Source organism: Clupea harengus, chromosome 19 (genome assembly GCF_900700415.2).
Source record: "Clupea harengus chromosome 19, Ch_v2.0.2, whole genome shotgun sequence".
NCBI classification, from domain to species: Eukaryota; Metazoa; Chordata; class Actinopteri; order Clupeiformes; family Clupeidae; genus Clupea; species Clupea harengus.
The window spans coordinates 25,800,175-25,821,199 of NC_045170.1; the positions used below are offsets into that span (position 1 = coordinate 25,800,175).

The following is a 21,025-nucleotide window of genomic DNA, read 5'->3' on the forward strand; positions in this document are numbered from 1 at the left end:
ACAGACACGTCGCATGCGTGAACTTTGACGTTTCCTGACGATTGAAGGAGAAAGAGAGCTAGTGCACTGTCAAAGCCAAAGTCAAGCGGTAGTATCAACAAATTCACAATAATGGATCGGTTTTTGATACCCAAAATTCCACGAGTAGAATAACCATGTGACGTTGAAGAAGAAGAAATGCAAGGGGTATCGGAATCTGATTTAGAAGAAGAGGAACGTCGTGGTCAAAGAGTTTAACCTTACACCTCTACTGAGGGTGCTAGCCATGCTACACCTGGTCTGCCCGGATTTTGGTTTTGCTTATGGCTTTTCCAGCATAGTTTTGTTTGCATTTTTGCCTGTTCTTTAAGAGTTTTAGTGTACAATGATACAATGATCTAGCTCTGATTATTGTGTTTTTGAGTGCCTACTGTTTTGTTTCATTCACTTTTAAAAGGGGCCTGCATCTTTACACCGTTTAAGATTTAAGGTGGAACGGTCTTGTTAGATGTGTAACATTAATTAATGCGTTCTCTTTTGGGGATTTTTCTGGATCCGCCTTAAAAAATCAGAGATTCTAGCCTAGGACGAGCAGTCTGTCTGTGCTAGCCAGGTATACATAAGCTTCTATGTTTTTATTGATTGTGACCTGACATAATATATACTTTTTGAAAGCATTTCTGACTCTTTGACTGTTTTAGTTCATTCTATCTGCTATTCTAATTTGCCCTCTTTAGTTTAGAATGTATTGAACTATTTATGTTTAGTTTAATTTGTCAGACATGGTAGTGGTGACCTGGTGGCCATCTGGCGCCAACTTTAACCCCCACTGAAGTAAGTGAAGTATTTGGGATTGCGGAATTTTGTCAGTGACCGTCGCAGAGGAACACGGCTATGTGCGCGTCCGTCGGAAGCAGCCTAATCATAATAATAATACGATCGATTTGTATGGCGCTTTTCATGGACCACAAAGACGCTTCAGAGAGCAAACATGTAAACAGATATGACGATATGGTGGGGAGGTGTTGTAGTAGAGAACCATGTGACACATATGCTATCACCCTAATTTCATAGCACCCTCGGTAAAACGCCGAGCTCCCCCATAGCACCTGCAGAAAAAAATCTCTGGCGCCGCCACTGGCCCTCACTGTGGGTTCTTCAGACCAACTCTGCCCTCACTGTGGGTTCTTCAGACCAACTGTGGGTTCTTCAGACCAACTCTGCCCTCACTGTGGGTTCTTCAGACCAACTCTGCCCTCACTGTGGGTTCTTCAGACCAACTCTGCCCTCACTGTGGGTTCTTCAGACCAACTCTGCCCTCACTGTGGGTTCTTCAGACCAACTGTGCCCTCACTGTGGGTTCTTCAGACCAACTGTGCCCTCACTGTGGGTTCTTCAGACCAACTCTGCCCTCACTGTGGGTTCTTCAGACCAACTGTGGGTTCTTCAGACCAACTCTGCCCTCACTCTGGGTTCTTCAGACCAACTGTGCCCTCACTGTGGGTTCTTCAGACCAACTCTGCCCTCACTGTGGGTTCTTCAGACCAACTGTGGGTTCTTCAGACCAACTGTGCCCTCACTGTGGGTTCTTCAGACCAACTCTGCCCTCACTGTGGGTTCTTCAGACCAACTCTGCCCTCACTGTGTGCCCTCACTGTGGGTTCTTCAGACCAACTCTGCCCTCACTGTGGGTTCTTCAGACCAACTCTGCCCTCACTGTGGGTTCTTCAGACCAACTGTGCCCTCACTGTGGGTTCTTCAGACCAACTGTGCCCTCGCTGTTTGTTCTTCAGACCAACTCTGCCCTCACTGTGGGTTCTTCAGACCAACTGTGGGTTCTTCAGACCAACTCTGCCCTCACTGTGGGTTCTTCAGACCAACTCTGCCCTCACTGTGGGTTCTTCAGACCAACTGTGCCCTCACTGTGGGTTCTTCAGACCAACTGTGCCCTCACTGTTTGTTCTTCAGACCAACTGTGGGTTCTTCAGACCAACTCTGCCCTCACTGTTTGTTCTTCAGACCAACTGTGCCCTCACTGTTTGTTCTTCAGACCGGGTCAGCCTTTCATTTGCAGCACCCCTGTGGGTAAGTGGTTTTGGTTTGTGAAAGTGTCAATCATGAACAATGGCCAGGAGACATCAAGTCTAACTGTTAATATCAAAATGACAATTTCAATAGGTGATCATCAAAATGCAAATCACTTACGGGCTGTTTTAACTGAAAGGCACTTGTATCAACACAGGTAATAGTGTATTTAGAAGGGTGCTATAGCACAGTTTACTGAGCTCATGGTATAGCTATCATTTCATTTTGACCGTTTACTTACTTTTCTATTGGTGTGCAGATACACATGTGACTTATTCACAGTGGCAACATGAACAGTTTCTGTGGTTGTCTGTCTTGTGGTTTATGTTGTACCTTGCAGCCACGCTCTTCAATGAGAATGCTGACCGTCCACAAATAACATTCAAAGGGAAACTTGTGTATAAGCTTCTCTTTCCAAAAGCCAAAAAGGAGGATACACAGTGAAACCAGTAAAGACGTAGCCAACATTTTGTGAGTTTTACAAACAAATATTTATTTCAAACAATACTTAAAATGTTCAAAGAAACAAAGCAAAGGTGCAAATAAATACAAAATAAATGTTCTCACTTCACAGGATATATCTGAACCCGAGATACAGCCCTGCAGCATTAGAAAATTCCCTTCTTATGCACAGCACCACACATGAAGGGATGACAACACGAACACTTTTTCCAAGGAACCCCAGCACCAGCTGACAAACCACCTGTAGAGGAGAGAAGGAAAGGAAAGCACACTTTGTTTGTTTTAGTATGTATTTGGTCCTGTAGAGGAGAGAAGGAAAGGAAAGCACACTTTGTTTGTTTTAGTATGTATAAACCATCTGTAGAGGAGAGAAGGAAAGGAAAGCATGTTTGTTTTAGTATTTATTTGGTTCAGAGTATATTATTTGGTCATATTTGTATGATGCTGAAGCAAAATAAATGCATCATATCAATCACTATGTTCGTCATTATTGCAAGTTTCTTCAATTAGATGTAAGTGAATTTAAACTTAATCCCTGTACGCCACGAAGTTCTGTTTCCATCGTAGCTCTAGTTTAGTAGTTACACATGTCTACAGTATGACGTTACCCAAGAACCTTCTTTTAAACAGATGTGTTACTGTAAGAGTAGACATTGGTCACATGGTCCCCATTACATAGTTCTCCATATGTAGGAGGACCAGGGATTAGTAAGAGATGGAGCCAGAAGTGACCTAGGTCACATGATGGTTCTCAGATTCTGTGACTAGGTTTAATGAATGGCTTGTTTTATGATGAAACTACAATGGTTAGATGCAAAGAAGACAAACTGACCGGTGCATGCACCAATGCAGCTGATGATGCTTGTTCAGACACAGGTTGGTCTGTCAGGTAGCAATGATCTACAAAATGTCTGTGCAGCCAATGTCTACAGCTATGGTTGAAGCCCTTTTTCTCAGACTGGTTTAAGGTGACATTAGACTGAGTTTGTTGCCTCTATGTCCAGTAAATCAAGTTACTATGTTACCACCATTATACCAGCAAAAGTGATCACAACATACCGCTGAACAGAACCACACATACATAAAATAAGAAATATTTTGAGTGTTCTGATTCAGAAAGTAATTTCTTAAATATCAGGTTTAGTTATACCAGTGATAACCCCTTATGGAGACATGTATTAGGATTTGTATATTTGGTTAATGAATCATGTTTGCCTGTAGTGCAAGTCTAGTCCAGGCCACTTCTGATTCAGCGATCACTCGAATCAGAGACATTGCTTATATTGAGTTGTCAGCCACCCTGTGGGTCGAAGACAGATACCTTTGACTAGGTGAAGAGTTGGCCGTGACAAACTATGAAACTGAAGATCATCATCCTACAACTTGAGTTCTTTAAGGCTGGTGATCTCTGAATCCCTTGGCCTGAGAACGATAGATATGATAAGTGTGTTCATTAGTGTCTACATGTTATGTTGCACATGAAACATCCCAGGGTTTTCTTACGGGCGCAGGATCACGGATCCCTGTCGCCTATGATAAAGGTGGCCCTGGTAAATTCTTGGTGTTCTGCAGGCGAGCGATCTCTGAATCCCCTGACCTGAGAACGATGTATATGATGAGTGTGTTCATCGGTGTCTACATGTTTGTTGCATATGAAACACTCCAGGGTGGTTTCCTACAGGCGCAGGATCGCGATCCTTGCCGCCTATGACAAAGGTTGCCCTGTTAATATGTTCACCGCCAGCGGCCGTATGAACCTCTATGAGGGCAAAGGCTTCAGTAGAGCTGGTGTGTGTAATTGGCTGCCACTGTATTATCACGCGGGAATGTATAGGGTCCCATTGTGTTATATCGCAGTGAACTGCGATAAGGAACGTCTCGGTTACTTACGTAACCTCGGTTCCTTAAGCAGGAACCAGATATAACAAGGTTGGCGTGTACAGTGTTACCTTGGATTGATTGTTTTGCTCAGTTTCTTTCCGAGGAAGATCTGAGGGCGCGTAATGGTATTATAGAGCTCCTGGAAGGCGGGGCCAGGAGCGCGCGCTGACAGATCTCGCGGCCTTTCAGGCGTGAATAGATAAATGCTTCGATTTGTAGCCATGACTTGACGTCATGTACCATTGTGTTATATCGCAGTGAACTGCGATAAGGAACAATATAATGACAATAAAAGCTGGCTTGACTTGAACAGAACAAAAAAAAGCACCTCAGATAAAAGTTTTTTTTAATCTCTTTATTGCCATTAACTTTATGATACATTTCTGTATTTAACAAGAAAGTTAACTTCTGGTTTTGGAGGAATCATACAACCAGAGAAAACAAACAAATGTATATGACCAGAGAAAATAAACAAATGTATTTGACCAGAGAAAATAAACAAATGTATATGACCAGAGAAAATAAACAAATGTATATGACCAGAGAATATAAACAAATGTATATGACCAGAGAATATAAACAAATGTATATGACCAGAGAAAATAAACAAATGTATATGACCAGAGAAAATAAACAAATGTATATGACCAGAGAATATAAACATTTAAAATATAAAATGTACATCTCTTACAGTAAACACACAAAGATAAAAAGAGCTAAAAGATCAAAACTAAGTGATAAAAAGAAAGCTAAAAGCTCAAAACCAAGTGACCTCTTTCTTCAGAGAAACTATTTTTATATATGTGAACCCAAGGCTCAAAGAAAATAGTGGAATTTAAATTGAAACCGGGAAGGTCTGTTACCCATCCTAAACATCTTAAAATATATATTTTTTTTTGCCTGTCAATATAAAGTCCATTCTAGTCCATATTTTCACCTGCAGGTAAATACATTAACTTGTAAAAACAGTAGTTTCAAACTGCAGATTACTAGATACCCTGTAATGTAACTATTTTAATTTGATTTTTGATTGGCAGATGAGAGGTGGTGCCAATTCAAACAGGAGAACCAATCAAAAACAACACTCAAATTTGAGCTCATACTGCCAAATGAATGGAGCCTGTCTAGATGGTGAAAAAGATGCTTTGCATCTTGTTATATTGAATAATATATATTGTAGAATGAATGTTATATTCTACATATAAGCGTTAAAGCGTTTTACCGAAAAGAATGTGTTCAGATGTAACACCTTTGTAACCTAAATAATTTTTTTCTCAGTAACTGGAACGCATTACAAATACATTGATTTTGTAATGTCGTTACATGTAACCAACTCCCCAACTTTGATTCAAAACACCACAACAAGATTTTTGGTTTGTAACAGGTGCTATTTTATAATCTGACCTATTTGTAAGATTTGCTTTTAAGAGCAAGAAGAGTCCAATAACCGTTCCACTAATGGATATATTATGCCAAATTATGATGTAGTACTTTACTTCTCCTTCTTGCTCACGTTTTAGATTTGTGTACATAACACTCAATACATACCGGAACCTGGGCGATTGAGTATGAGACCCCCCTTAACAGAAGACTCACAGAAGATAGAGTGTACAAAGAGTGCACAGAAGATGCTATGTGAGTGCAGTGTGATCAGTGTATCTAATCACACACCAAACCAAATATTCATTGATATGGTCATGAAGATCACAAGCAAAGGATTTAATCAGTGAACTGTTTAAATACAAATCAAACTATACAGTAATCATTAATATTAGATTTTAATTTGTCACTATCTCATTATGAATCTGCTTCTTCACCCAAATGACCCCCAAGATTGCCACCAGCATCGCCACCAGTCCCAGCGCCAACCTCACATATGGCACACACAGTCCAGTCGAGGAGGGAGTTTTAGTAGATAATATTCCATCTGCAAAGAGCAACAAAAATGCTTTATGTTCACTTCAGAAGCTTGGGTATTTGTAGCTTCAAGGTTAGTGTCATCTATTCAATAATAGATCATTACTGATGCTCAGGCCTTATTTGAAGATGAAATCAATTATTTTCATTCTGGAAATAGTGGAAGATTGCCAGAATCAATTAAAATGGTCATTTTCAGAACAGCACCATTATTATTATTATACAAGTTAAACGATTATGGTATTTAGAAGGCTGCAAAAAGCACATTGAGTTGCACATGTGCATGAAATGCGCTATATAAATAAAATTGCCTTGCCTTGCTGTCAGAGCCATGAGATTGTTAGCGTTTAGTTTCATGAAATAAACTACTGAAATGACAGAGTGATCATTTAAAATGCAAATCCTGTTTTCTTTGTGGTCCAAATACACTCTGATCTGTAAAGTTCAGAATCAGAATCAGAAACAGAAAGGTTTTTACTGTCTAATAGGTTTACACCTACCAGGAATTTCATTCCATGGGGTTCCAGTTGTAAATTGAAAGGCATAACCAGGCAATGTGGTTACACCTTTGGGCCATTGGGCTACAAGTGTGGTTTTCTGGTCCCTGTGATTCACCTCACATCCATAATCATCTATCTCTGATTTCTTTGCGTCCACACTCAGTCTGATCTGGTAGGTTCCATCATCATTGGGCAAGAAATCATGAGGGTAACCTTTCGCTACAGACCAGCCAGACTTCAGGATGCTAATCTCAGTGTTTTTTGAGTAGAGGCCTGTGGCCATACAGGTCAACTTCAATGTATCTGAAGATTGGCCATCTTTAGCAAACAGATTAATCTTTGGTGGATCTGATGAACCAAAAAGAAAGAATGAATAAATATTATTCATAATATAATTAATTGCTGCAAACTGAATTTAACAAAAGGGATGGATCTGGCGCTAGTGTAAGTACACACAACCTGTTTGATTTTCCTTCTCGTCCCTGTAACTTCTGAAATCACCCAGCAAACGCACACACTCTGTCTCCAGGTAGCCCTTGGTGTACTGGTTTAGGGTTGGCACCCCGTCCCACTTTCGTTTCGTGGGTAGAGCTTCAGGGACAGGGGCCACCCACTGCCATGAATCCACATCAAAGGAAAGGAAATCCTCGCCATCATAGCTGTATTCGTCCACACCCCTCTCAAACTTGAGAGACCCGTCTGGCCTGGTGATAACTTCACAGCCATGTCTCCACATAAGGACATGAATATCTGAGGAAAAGAATAGGTCAAAATCAGCATTAATAGCCGTGTTTCCATTATAGGGCCAAACACGGGCAAACTGGTGTGTGCCAAGGCCAGTTGCGTCCCCATTGGGGCTTGCAGCCAGGGGCTTTTGGCCCGACGATTGTCCTTGGGCCAAGCAGGGCTAACTGGTGCTTGAGGCGTGTCAAGGTGAAATGCTGGGTTAGCAGAGTCAGGTAAGCGAGGTTCAGTGCCAGAAGAAGTTAGTCAGTATCAACACACTACAAATAACCTCAACTGATAATTAGAAAATGGATAATTGTTGGAGCTGGTCAGCACGCAAAATCAGGCCTCTGCTTAATATTAGGGCTAATAAAAATGTGCAACGGTAGCTTGATCAAGAAGGGGAGACTGAACAACCAACATTTTTGATAAGTGTCGTTCTGACTCGGTTGACGGGGCATAAAAGCTAAGACATTTTAAGTAGCACAACTACCGAGGTACACATCAATTAGGCTGACTGACTTAGAGGGAGATACCCGGATGGAGACAACATTAATTAAAATGGGAGTGGTGTCTAACACACACACAAAGAGAGGGAGAGAGATAAGATTAGATTAGATTAGATTAGATTCAACTTTATTGTCATTGCACAGAGTACAGGTACTGAGGCAACGAAATGCAGTTAGCATCAAACCAGAAGTGCAAAGTAGAAGAGTGCAGAGTATGTGCAAATGGTAATATAAATATAGATAAATATGGTATATACAGTATGACATAAGATATAAGTGGTATGAGCAGTAAGAACATGAGCAGCAATAAAGGTGATTAGTGCAGATGTGATATAGATATATGTAAAGTGCAGGTGAAGTACAGGTGAAGGTGGCAGTAGAGGTTATAAAGTTATAAATGAGGTAGGAGACATGATAAGATATAAGTACGATGAATATGGATGACAACAATTTAACATAAAAAGATATATACAATGAACAATTTAGTGCAAATGTTCAGTGGCTGGAGGTAGGTGTGTGGCAGTCAAGCCAGGGTAGAGAGGGGAATACAGGAAGGAGTGTGAGGGGGTAGCCAGGGGGAACTATCACCGTGGTGCAGAGTTCAACAGGGTGACAGCCGCAGGGAAGAAGCTGTTCCTGAGCCTGCTGGTCCGGGAACGGAGGGCCCTGTAGCGCCTCCCTGAGGGGAGGAGGGCAAACAGTCTGTGGTTGGGATGGGAGCTGTCCTTCTCGATGCTGCGCGCCTTCCGCAGACATCTCTTGCGCTGGACAGCATCGATGGTGGGGAGTGGGGAGCCAGTGATGCGTTGGGCAGTTTTCACTACCCTCTGGAGTGTTTTGCGGTCCGAAACAGAGCAGCTGCCAAACCAGACTGAGATGCAGTTGGTGAGGATGCTCTCAATGGTGCAGCGGTAGAAATTCACCAGAATCTGAGTAGACAGATGGGCCTTCTTCAATCTCCTCAGGAAGAAGAGACGCTGGTGAGCCTTCTTGACTATGGTTGAGGTGTTGAGGGTCCAAGAGAGGTCCTCGGAGATGTGGACACCCAGGAATTTAAAGCTGGCGACACGCTCCACCTCCGTCCCGTTGATACAGATCGGGGTGTGTGCGCCACCTTTGGTCCTCCTGAAGTCCACAATGAGCTCCTTGGTCTTCTTGGTGTTGAGTGCCAGGTTGTTATTGGCACACCACTCTGCCAGGTGCTGAACCTCCTCCCTGTAGGCCGACTCATCGTTGTTGCTGATGAGGCCAATCACCGTTGTGTCGTCTGCAAACTTTACAATGGTATTAGAACCATGTACAGCTGTGCAGTCGTGGGTGAAGAGGGAGTAGAGGAAAGGGCTCAGCACGCAGTCCTGTGGGACACCAGTGTTCAGGATGAGGGTTGAGGAGGTGTTGTTGTCTAACCTGACAGACTGGGGTCTGTTGGTTAGGAAGTCCAGAATCCAGTTTCTGAGGGAGGTGTTGATGCCTAGATCACTGAGTTTAGTGATCAGTTTGGAGGGGATTATGGTGTTAAATGCAGAGCTGAAGTCTATGAACAACAGTCTCGCATATGTGTTACTGTTGTCCAGATGGGAAAGGGCGGAGTGTAGTGCCGTGGAGATGGCATCCTCCGTGCTCCTGTTCTGGCGGTAGGCGAATTGGAGGGGGTCCAGTGTGGGTGGTAGGCATGTTTTAAGATGAGCCAGGACCAGCCTCTCGAAGCACTTCATGATGGTTGAAGTGAGTGCAACTGGGCGAAAGTCATTAAGGCTCGCTGCTTTGGAGTGCTTTGGCACCGGCACGATGGAGGTGGTCTTGAAGCACGTGGGGACAGCTGCTTGGGCCAGTGACAGGTTGAATAAGTCAGTCAAGACCTCAGTCAGCTGCCCAGCACAGGCCCTGAGCACCCGTCCAGGGATGCCATCAGGGCCAGCAGCCTTTCGTGCATTAGTCCTGCTCAGTGCAGCACACACGTCGGTGGAGGAGAGTGTGAGGGGCTGGTTGTCTGTAGTGAGTGCAGCCTTGATGGCCGCCTCCTGGTTGTCCCTATCGAATCGTGCATAAAAGCTGTTAAGCTCATCAGGGAGTGATGCTTTGCCGGTTTGGGGGGAGGTGTTGGTGGGTTTATAGTCCGTTATGGCCTGGATGCCTTGCCACATGCGTCGGGGGTCAGAGTTGTTATTGAAGTGCTCTTCAATCTTGAGTTTGTAGCTGTGCTTGGCCTTTTTGATGCCCCTCTTCAGGTCGGCCCTGGATGAACTGTAGGCCTGGGTGTCACCTGATCTGAAAGCAATATCGCGTGCCTTCAGCAAAAGGCGGACCTCCCTGTTCAACCATGGCTTCTGATTAGGGAAAGTGGTGATTTGTTTGAGGGTGGTGACACTGTTGATGTTGGTGTTGATAAAGTCCAGTACAGATGAGGCATAGACGTTGATGTCCGTGTGGGAGTCCAGTGTGGCCTGGGTGGCAAACAGTTAAGTTAAGATTGAGTAAATTGTTAGAGGATGGGGTTAGTTCTAATTGGCTTTGGAGAACAGCCAAACACAAGAGAGTAGGAGTCTTTAAAAAGACTGACCAGTCATTCATACAGTGAGATCGAGCTAATCCATGGACCATCTCCTTATTGTGGCTTATTGACTACAATACATTTCAGATCCTTTTGACTCTTGGTTGTGGAATCGCAAGAGAGTGGCTGGTTTTCGCCAACACACTAGCCTCTTTGGGCATCTGGAAAAACTACAAATTTCCGTGAAACCAATAAGGTATGTCGGATTCCACTGTTCCCCAAAATTACATACCAGTGCAAAACTATGCGCGCTGTGGCAGTGGCACAGACACCATTCTCCTTATTACAAGTCAGTGTACCACCAAAATGATTTTGAAGCTGTTATTTGGTGTACATTCCACGAAATGAGCTCACTGGTGAAATGGGTGACGTTTACTGCAAGGTGGCATGCTATGGGTAAGTTTTAGGCCAATACTGCAGGTTTTCGTTCTCTGCATGAGGCTACAGGCTATTAGACAGCCCTAGCTCGCACTGGCCCGATAGTGGAATCATGGCTAATGAAGGTGTGTCTGTTACTGACGCAACTATGCTATCAGGATGTGTTGGGACTCACCTGAGTTGTTGTGTCTCATGCGTTCCATCAGAATGTTTAAATTGACTTTGAACCACTGCTCTTTGCTTTTGCGTGACTGGGTGCCTTGGTTCCAGTATTCCGCTGGAAGTTTTTCTTTCATCCAGTCCTGTTCAGGAATCTTGACTTTGTCTCTGCTGTTATAGTAATCAATCTTCTTGTTGTCCAGTAGGCCCATAGCAGTAAATTCGTAGATTCCAGGTGCAGAGACTGGCTTTGACAGGGCCGTGTACACATAGTGCAGAGAATGCCGGTCTTCCAAACTTTCAACTTTCAAATCTACAGCGAGGAAAAAAGTTTATAAGTAATGAAAAGCAGCATACAGTAGTGAAGAACACATTTAATATAGGAGTCACAACACATCATTTTCTTCTTTAGGTGCATAATGTTTAGTAATACGGTGCTTAACTTATACTACGGTGATACATTTCACAGTAACGTGTGTGTAATCACTTTGCACCACGATAATTAGGTGTTTAATATAGTATTTTCAGTTTCATTGTCCAAATCAAGTCATCACTTACTATGAAACAAAGAAAATGTGTTTCAAAGACCAAACTAAAAACAATATAATCCAGGTATCAAATGTCTTGCAAAGCATGCTGTGTAGGATTGAGGATCAAAATGATACATGATTGGACAAATGAGCTGCCTTCAGACACTGTAAGTAGGCCTATGTACAACAGAAACTGAACACCGCGAACTATCTCCTCATAACACGGTAGTCGTAACAATCTCTTTCACAAACATCTTTCAATGAGGCCAAACGATCTATGACTATCTGGCATTTACAAGCTCAATGAAATGACCCCTGTTCAGACTAAGAGCAGATTCATCATGCCCACGAAATGTCACTTCTTGCTCTCCCATGTACACCACACTGATTCGCCTGTTCATTATCTCACAGTCTTTACTTATGTTGAGAATTATGATCATAAAACAGTGCTGTGGTGGACATAGAGCAGGTTTGCAGCAACAAGTGCATTAGGCCCATGTGCAAGGGTGGGTGTCATGTAAGGTCAAGAGAAACAGGCTTACAGTTGCAGGCCAATGGGGAATAACAAGCAATCAGGAGGGGGTCACCCACACACACACACACACAAAAATACTGAAGGGACTAGGATTTAAGAGTTAGTTTATTAAATATATTGCATAGTCAAAAATTCAATATATATATAATATATTCTTAGTGGTAATTGTACTGTTATTTGGAAAACATGAGAAGTGGAAAGCTTCTCATGTGTATTCTGAATCTGACCACATGTCTCTGAGCTTTCCTCAGCCTCATGCAGAGATCTTGAGTCTTTGATCATTGCTGGAGATCTGAAACCCCTGTGTTCTCTGTGAACAAATGGGGTCCGAGACCCGGCGACTCCCAAGTAATAATTAGCATTTAAGCTTATCTCTAAGATTTGGAAACAGCTGTTTTTCGCTACAACAGTTACCTGGCTATTGTGCTTTTGGACGTTTATGGCAACTGCTTGATCGGTCAATCCTTACTTTGCTGAATAGCTCTAATTCAAGACTAGATGTAATTTCTCATGTCAATTGCTCTAATCAAATTAGATAAATCTGTAAACCCTGTGGTAACCAGGATTGGTGCCTTGTCAATGTTCCGAAAGCCCAGTATCCCGAAAACTCTGTATTCTGAAAATATGCTAATTTGTCCAGATACCAAAGTTATGGTAGCCCTAGGCTATACCCCGACAACACAAAACTCATTAGTCTGACAGCCCACTGTTCCGATATTGTGAGCACAGTAACGTGAACCACTATAGCCCATGCACATCAATGAATTGATTATACAATCATAAACATATAAATGCATTTATTTCACAACCATGAACTTTAATTCAGAATATTATTATACACACATGACATTTAGATCGCGATGATAGAAAAAACTTTTATGATAGCCAACTTTCAGAGCAAAAAACCTGCATCATTCTAAATAGCCTAGGTTAATAATAATAATAATAATAATAATAGTTGAGTATGCGTTATGAGCAGCAAGACTTTTCTCAATGGTTTCTGGCTAATTTGTAGCCTGGATACCAGACGAACTTAGCCCCGCCCACAACATTTTAGGTCGGGAAGTTCGGTCTGGTGTCGCTCCGTTGGGGAGAAACTATCTCCTCACAAAAATCTGTGAGGAGATAGATAGACCAATCAAATTGTCAGGGCGGGCTTTATACGATGATGGACAGATGATCAACCGTAACGTAATCAACCACGTCACCAAAGAGCTTTTGGGGTGAATTCGTTTTCAACAAACATGGCTGCCATTGGAGAGCTGAAATGTGGAGATTCAAGTCTGTTTTAGAAGACATTGACAGCACATTCATTTTGAAAGAGGAACAGAGAAACGTGATCAAGGCATTTGTCGATCGAAAAGATGTTTTTGCCGTCCTTCCTACGGGATCCGGTAAAAGTTTAATGTATCAGCTGGCCCCATGGTCTACGTTATGGTCATACTACGTTGCTCTGATTGGTTCTGGATATATCCAATTGAGCGAAGAGGCATTTTTTTTCCTGGTTCGGTTGAAACACGCCCCATAATCACAGCCCAACGGAGCGGTATCAGACTCATATTCTGACTAGAATTATGAGTATGACATCGTCAGGCTAGCTAATTTGACCATGAGGAACAAAACTAGGGTACTGTCTCTTATTGTCACCTGAGCGAACATCGAGATTTTGCCACAGCCTTTTAGCGCACATGCTCGTCCGTCCAGCGCATCTGTATCTCAGCTTCTAAAGGTCGTAGACACTTGAATTTGGTCTCAAAATTAACAGAATACGCATGTTTATATATTGTTAAGAAATGCGTAATTGTGGCCACCTATAAAATCCTTGAGTGCTTTTCAACGCGCAAGCTTTTCGATACGCTCTCACAAGTAATTAATACGGCTATGGGCCACGCAAATCAGAATACAACTTAGTTCGGAAAAATCATGTCACATTTCAGCCAAGCCTTATTCGCATGTTTCAGTCAAGATACGAAAAGGGATCAATCAGGATGCCTTCTGAGATCACCTTCACGTACTCTCTTCTAGAGTGAAAGAGAGGGACAACTCACCATTTTCACGCAGTCCACAGGTTTTTCTGTGCCAGAGGCCCCCACCTTTCTTAGGTATCGGACGTTCCGCGCCACAGGATGCTGATCTGACAGGTGTAATAAGGCGAGGTGTGTAGCGGGCGCGGGGGGAACTCACTCCATAAAACTGACGCAGAAGCGAGTTCTTAGTATTGAGTTAGCACCTCAAAGATTTAATGTCAAAGAGGGCAAAAAGATACAAGCAAAATGCAAACCACGTAACTCTTCTCCAAACACCAAAGCAAGACCCTCCCTCAAAAAAGCAAATCCTACTGACTAACACCCTGTGTCCCCCTTGTATCCCCCCTGGCTTCCTCTTTTTAGTAACGGACCTTTCCTTATTTGGTCATGGTTAACAAAGATGTGTTCGGTTCATCATGTGCTTATTCACAGCCTGTGTCCTTCTCTGGGCCCCTATAGGGTACATTTCCTGTTTTCCATGCCAGGTGTTTCCTCTTGAAACACAATTCAGCACATTTTCTTACAGACATGTACAAATATTTCAACATACTTAAACACATACATTGTTCTACAGCATGTAAGCACATTCCACACAGTATATAAGTATATCATCATACAGCATGTATGCATATTTCACTCTTCAAACAGTTGTCTGCAAGCATATATGGATATGGGTTTGTCAAACCTGACTCAAGCAAGCATACATTGGTTATATGATTATAAGACATGCTTCAAGCAATTTCAAAAAAGCACACATTTGTTAAATGATTATCAGTATGATTTAAGCCTAACATGCATATGGGTCAATGGTGTCGCTGGCGGTTCCATCTTTCTGCGACTTATTCCACAATATGCTCTACGAAGGCTTCTAAGCTCTAAAACCTTTACTTTGCGAGATATTCAAGAAATTCAAGATTTTAAGCTTTTTGCGCCCCACGCAAATATCAAAACAGTGTTTTGTTCTTGAATATCTCGAAATAAACGACAGTACCCTAGTTTTGTTCCTCATGGTCAAATTAGCCAGAAACCATTGAGAATGGCCATGCTGCTCATAAGACATACTCAACTCTAAACTTTATACTTTTTAAGATATTAAAGTAAAACTAATCAAATTTCTACCATTAACTTACATTGGGCCATTGTGACATCATAATAGGGTCATTAAACTGGCTTGCACCTGTGCTTCACTGCCGCCGGCGCCAATTCCAAGGCACCTCTTCTCTCTGTCCCTCTCAATTCAACTGTATAAGAGACACCTTCCAAACTCTTTTTTTTCTCTCCATCTTTCTCTCTAACCCTCACAGTCTACTTTCTCTCACACTCCATCTCTTTTCACTCCATTTTTCTCTCCTCCTTTAAAGTCCTCTATCCTCCCTTCCATTTCCTTTACTTCCTCCATGCCATGTCTATATCTTCCACTTTATCCATCGATCATTATAACATCTCCTTCCTCCCCTCCATTCTCTTTCCTACTTTCACTCATTCTCTCCCTCTGTAGAACCTCCATCCACTTGTTTTTTTATATCCCTCTCCAACTCCTCTTTCTCACACTCCATCTCTTTGCTTCAGTCCATTTTCTCTCCTTCTTTTAATCTTTTCCCCTGTACTCTTTCTCGTCACTGTCTTTATCCATAGCCACTCTTGTTCACTCTTCTTTCCTTTCTTCTTATGATCACTCTGTCCATCAATTCTCACCCTTTTTTCAACTTTTTATGTCAGCTTTCTCTAACTTACTTTCAACCAACATGACTTCCCTAGCAACCAGTAACCATGGTTGTAGAACTCACACCTGTTCACCGGAGCAGAGGCAAATGAAAATGAATAGTCGTAAATGAAACATATCTCACATTGTGACATCTCACAAAAGTCACATTTGACATTTGAGCATGATTTGAGCTATTACTCTTCCAATATTATTGTGATTTCCTGATCATACTTTCTAGGAAATTTGGATTTTGAATCATACGAGTGCTTGCAGCTATGGTAGCTATGTATTTTCTTTACTTTCAAAGTCTCTGTTTTGATGTGTCGGTTTTTGAGACTTTTCTTTTGTCTCAGCCATAATCATAACGTAACCTTACCAAAGGGGTATTACTGTAAACAAGCCTTTGTCTACCACTTCACAGGCACATTCAGAGAGACAGAGAGACAGTCTTCATCCTTACCTGACATGGAGAGAACATGCAAGAAGAGAAGGATTCTTTTCATTCTCCCTGTAGCGTCCATGGTTCACTATACTGTGACGGTGCTTACGAGTGAGGAATGGGGATACATTACGTGCAAAAAAAAAACACACCACAGGAAGTAGTTTTTTTTTCTACCAGCAGACATCTACCACAGTGTATGTGTGCGTGTGTGTATGTGTACAAGCCAATACACGTATGTGTGCATGTGTAACAGAGTTGAAATGAACCTAACTTTAGATTAAGTGAATTCAAACAAAATTTGTATTTCACATACCATTGTAATCCAATGTTTTTTTGATGTTCTGTGTGAAACCTGGAAATGTCCCAAATACTATACTGCATTCACTAAGGTTCAATATGAGGCTGCGCGACTGCTTGTTTATTTTCTTTCACTTTAACGCATTTTGGGCGTTTGCGCTTCCCGTACCTTAGAGCTAGTCTATCCCTGTTTGAGGTAAGCAAGCTTTGGGAGCGCTCTGTGAATAATTTGATATTTTAATAAATGAACATGTTTTTACTTACTAACTATGGATTGTATATGAATGTATATAAGTTGCACTAATGGATGCTCTAACAAATTAACGATAGGAGGTGATTTGTAAAAGTTGTAACCAACATAAAGTATATTTTGGCGGCAACCACGCTGCACTATGCGTTAGGGTGAGCATTGTCCTGAGTTTGGTTTTGTGCTTTTTCAGACGTACGTAAGCAGTCGAGTTTGCAGTAAAGTTTTATGGATTATTTGTTTCTATTGTGAATGCAGGTATGTGGTTTGTACAAAATGTAAATGGTTAAGAACGTGTGTATATATATATATTGCAAGTGTTCAAACTATACGATCATTCAGTGTGCTATGCCAGTGTTGTCTGTCTTTTTGTTTGGTTTATTTAGTTCTTTGGTTTGCACGAAGATTTACGAGCCGTGCATTCTGATTTCCATATAATTTAGAATGCTTTGCAACGCATGAGGTTAGCCAGTAAGGCAGTGTTTGCGCTACCCGTACCTTAGAGCTAGTCTATCCCTGTTTGAGACGTACGTAAGCAGTCGAGTTTGCAGTAAAGTTTTTATGGATTATTTGTTTCTATTGTGAATGCAGACAATAAAAGCCACTGTGAGGAACCCCTGGTCCGATTCCCTGTCACTGATACACATGAGAGTGAGGGTCGTTACACTGGTGCCGTGACTTCTTGGATCATCTAGATCAGCTCCGCAAGCAGATCGCCGTGGGTGCTGCACTGCGCTGTGTTCCTGATGTGCATCGTGAATTTTCTGGTGATTCCGTATGACCGCTAGGGGGTACTCTAACACTGCATTTGCAATATATCGATGGTAGTTTAATCTCATGAAGTGTAGCTACACTACTGTACACTGTTTAGCCATTTCTCTTTAATTTCTGTGTGCAATATTGATATATTTCGAAATCATACTACAGTTAAGTGGTATTTTTCAGGTAGTGTGACAGCAATATTCTGCATTAGTAATTTATATTTTCCTCTTATTATTTTTATTTCTAATTCTGTATTACTCAAGGTAACATGGCTGAAGGAAATAGCAGTCAGGGCGATGGGTTTAAAGGCCTCTCCATAAATAGGGGCAGGGGTGTTCATTTGAATGGTCTGAATGCTAACACATTGACTAGTGGGTATGGAAGTGAGGGTGCAGGTGGTCTTCAAGAACATGTTGGTGATGTTAGGAACAGGGGGCGTAGTGTGAGCCCGGGCTGGTCTCCTAGTGAACAGTTTTTGAGGGAGAATGCACAAACTTCTACTCCAGTGAGTGATAGCATTGCCATGCAACACCTAACTGATATGATAGGCCAATTGGGAGAGCAAATAGGTAACTCCATTGCAGCTAGACTTTTCTCTTCTGGACTTACTGATCGTACTAATGCACATGATACACCTTTGACTGACAAACCAGCGACTGTTCTGACTCCAGGCCCTACACAACAAGACACAACGCAAGTAGTAGTTCATGTCAAGACTGAACGTGAACCTGTGACTTTTAGGGGAAATAGTTCTGACAAGTACTCTGTTCAGGAATGGATTGCCATGACAAAAGCTCACCTTAAGAAACAGTCTTACACAACAGCTGAACAAGCAGATGAGATACAAGGAAGGCTTTTAGGAAAGGCAAGAGACGTAGTCAAAGTAGCTCTGAGGAGTGATGACACACTTGATGTGAAACAGAACCCAGATCTCATATACGACATTCTAATGCGATATTTCAGTCAGTCTTCATCATCACTTCCGTTGCAAGATTTTTACACCACACTGCCCAAGCAAAAAGAAAATCCAGTTGACTACTGGATCAGACTAAACAAAGCAGCAGACACAGCTGATGAGGGACTGCGGCGTCAGGGTAGGAGAATGGAGAACATAAGTGGAGAAGTGGCACAAATGTTTGCAAAGCACTGTCCTGATCCACAGCTTTCCTCTATTTTTAAATGCAAGCCTGTCAGTGAGTGGACCTCTAAGGACATTCAGCTCAGGATAGATGAGTATCAAAGGGAATCGGGAGCGTCTGCGATGTCTTACAGTGTTCCACAGCTGAAAAGTTACCCTGCAGCTGTGCTTGACAATGATTCACACACTTGTGCACACTCTGATTCTCATGGGACGGACCCCCAGTCAATGTATCTGCCATGTTCTCATGCCACGACTTCTAGCTCATGCTCAGGCTCTGCTTTTGTCCAGCAGCATGTCCAGCGCCCGCAGCGTATCCCGCCGCAGCGGCACATCCCGCCGCTACAGAATGCTCAGCAGCCTGATGATGGAGTCCTTGGCCGCATGATGAGCATGCTGGAGAGAGTCTTGGCCAGGGTGGAGCCGCGTAATCCTGAGCGTAGTCAGAAACGCTCCAGCCCTTTCAGCTCGCCGCCGTGTAAAGTTTGTGGAGATACTAATCACTCCACCCTGTCTCACTGCAGATCTGACCATCTCTGTTTCAAGTGTCTGGCCCCTGGTCACTCAAGGCAGCACTGTCCAAACAATGCCCCGCCCCAACTCAGCCCAGCTTCGGGAAACTAGCTGACCTGTATTCAGAGGGAGGCAATACAGGTCATAAAGAATCCTCCCACTCGCTAGACACCGATATTTTTGATTCAGCTTTTAATTTTTCCAATTCTTCTCAATTTCAATCAGCAAACATTGTGTATCAAAATACTCAGAATGTGGGTGGCAGTGACAGCTTATTTTACGTACCAGTGAAAGTGGGAGGCAAAGTGACTCTTGGGGGTATGCTAGATAGTGGCTCAATGGCATGTACAGTCAGTGATACTGCTATGTGTAACCTGCTCTCTGCTGGGGCAGTGTGTGAAGCAGATAGATTCTCCACCGATGTGACTCTCATTGGTGTTGGAGGTCGACGAGTGCATCCAAAGTCAGCATTCTACATTAATATGGAAGTTAATGACTGCAAAATGATTGTGCCGACGATTGTAGTTGAAGGACAACATGATGACATGATAATTGGAACCAATGTGATCAAACACATACTGCGTGAGTCAAAGAAGTGTAGTACATACTGGACAGCAGTTTCAGCACCGTCATCCACCGATACTGAAACCGAGCATTTTCTCTCCATGCTGGCTGGCTTGCATAGATGGGGTGATGGTGAAATGCCTGACAAGATAGGTACAGTACGTTGCAACTCGGCCACTTGCCTTCAACCCGGCTGTGAATATCTCTTGTGGGGAAAACTGCCGAAACCCACTCACGTGTCTCCTGGTAGTGCAGTGATGACGGAGCCAACGTCAGCACGGTCTGCACCCAAAGGTCTCATGGTCGCCAGAGTTGTTGCACCCTTGTGGGCAGATGGGTGGGTTCCTTTGAAAGTGATGAATGTCTCTGAAAAGCCTTTGTTTTTGAGACGTAACGCTAAGCTTGCTGACCTGGTACCCTGTGTCGCTTTGGAAGATTTAGACCTGGTCAGTGGTCATCAAAGCACTTCCACCGTGCCTGATACCTCTGTCTGTCCTGATGTGAGATGTGCTGGGGAGAAGCTAGAGTCCATTGGCCTGAGTAAGTTGGATATCAGCCTGTGTGATGCGTCGTCTGAATGTAAAGACAAGTTGTCAGAACTTATTGTTCGTTACCAGGATGTCTTCTCACGCGATCACCTTGACTGCGGAAAAGCAGAAGAGTTTGTTCACAGAATCCACTTGATTGACCAAAAGCCATTCAGACTTCCTTTCAGACGCGTGCCACCGAGCCAGTACCAAAAACTGCGCCAAGTCTTAAGTGAAATGGAAGAAAAAGAGATAATTCGAAAGTCAACCAGTGAGTATGCCTCACCATTAGTACTTATCTGGAAGAAGAATGGTGATTTGCGTGTGTGCACTGACTTCAGGTGGCTGAACAAGAGGACTTTGAAGGACGCTCACCCTCTGCCACATCAGGCCGATTGCTTGGCAGCACTGGGTGGTAATTCCTTGTTCAGCACAATGGATTTGACTTCGGGATTTTATAACATGCCCTTACATGAGGACGATAGGAAGTATTCAGCATTCACTACACCTATGGGGCTCTACGAATACAACAGGCTGCCACAGGGGCTCTGTAACAGTCCAGGGAGCTTTATGAGAATGATGACTTCTATT

At 42.8% G+C, this 21,025-nt stretch overlaps 1 protein-coding gene across 1 annotated transcript; it reads right to left on the reverse strand.

Moving 5' to 3' along the window:
- Positions 1–5,104: 5,104 nt before the first annotated feature.
- Positions 5,105–11,476, reverse strand: LOC105907682 (class I histocompatibility antigen, F10 alpha chain-like; the record flags this gene model as incomplete). Its single annotated transcript, XM_031585824.2, has 4 exons — positions 5,105–6,334; positions 6,825–7,172; positions 7,281–7,574; positions 11,164–11,476. Coding segments are annotated over 4 exons (1,104 nt in total), but the record flags the coding sequence as incomplete, so codon positions are not given.
- Between the last annotated feature and the right edge of the window lie 9,549 nt (positions 11,477–21,025).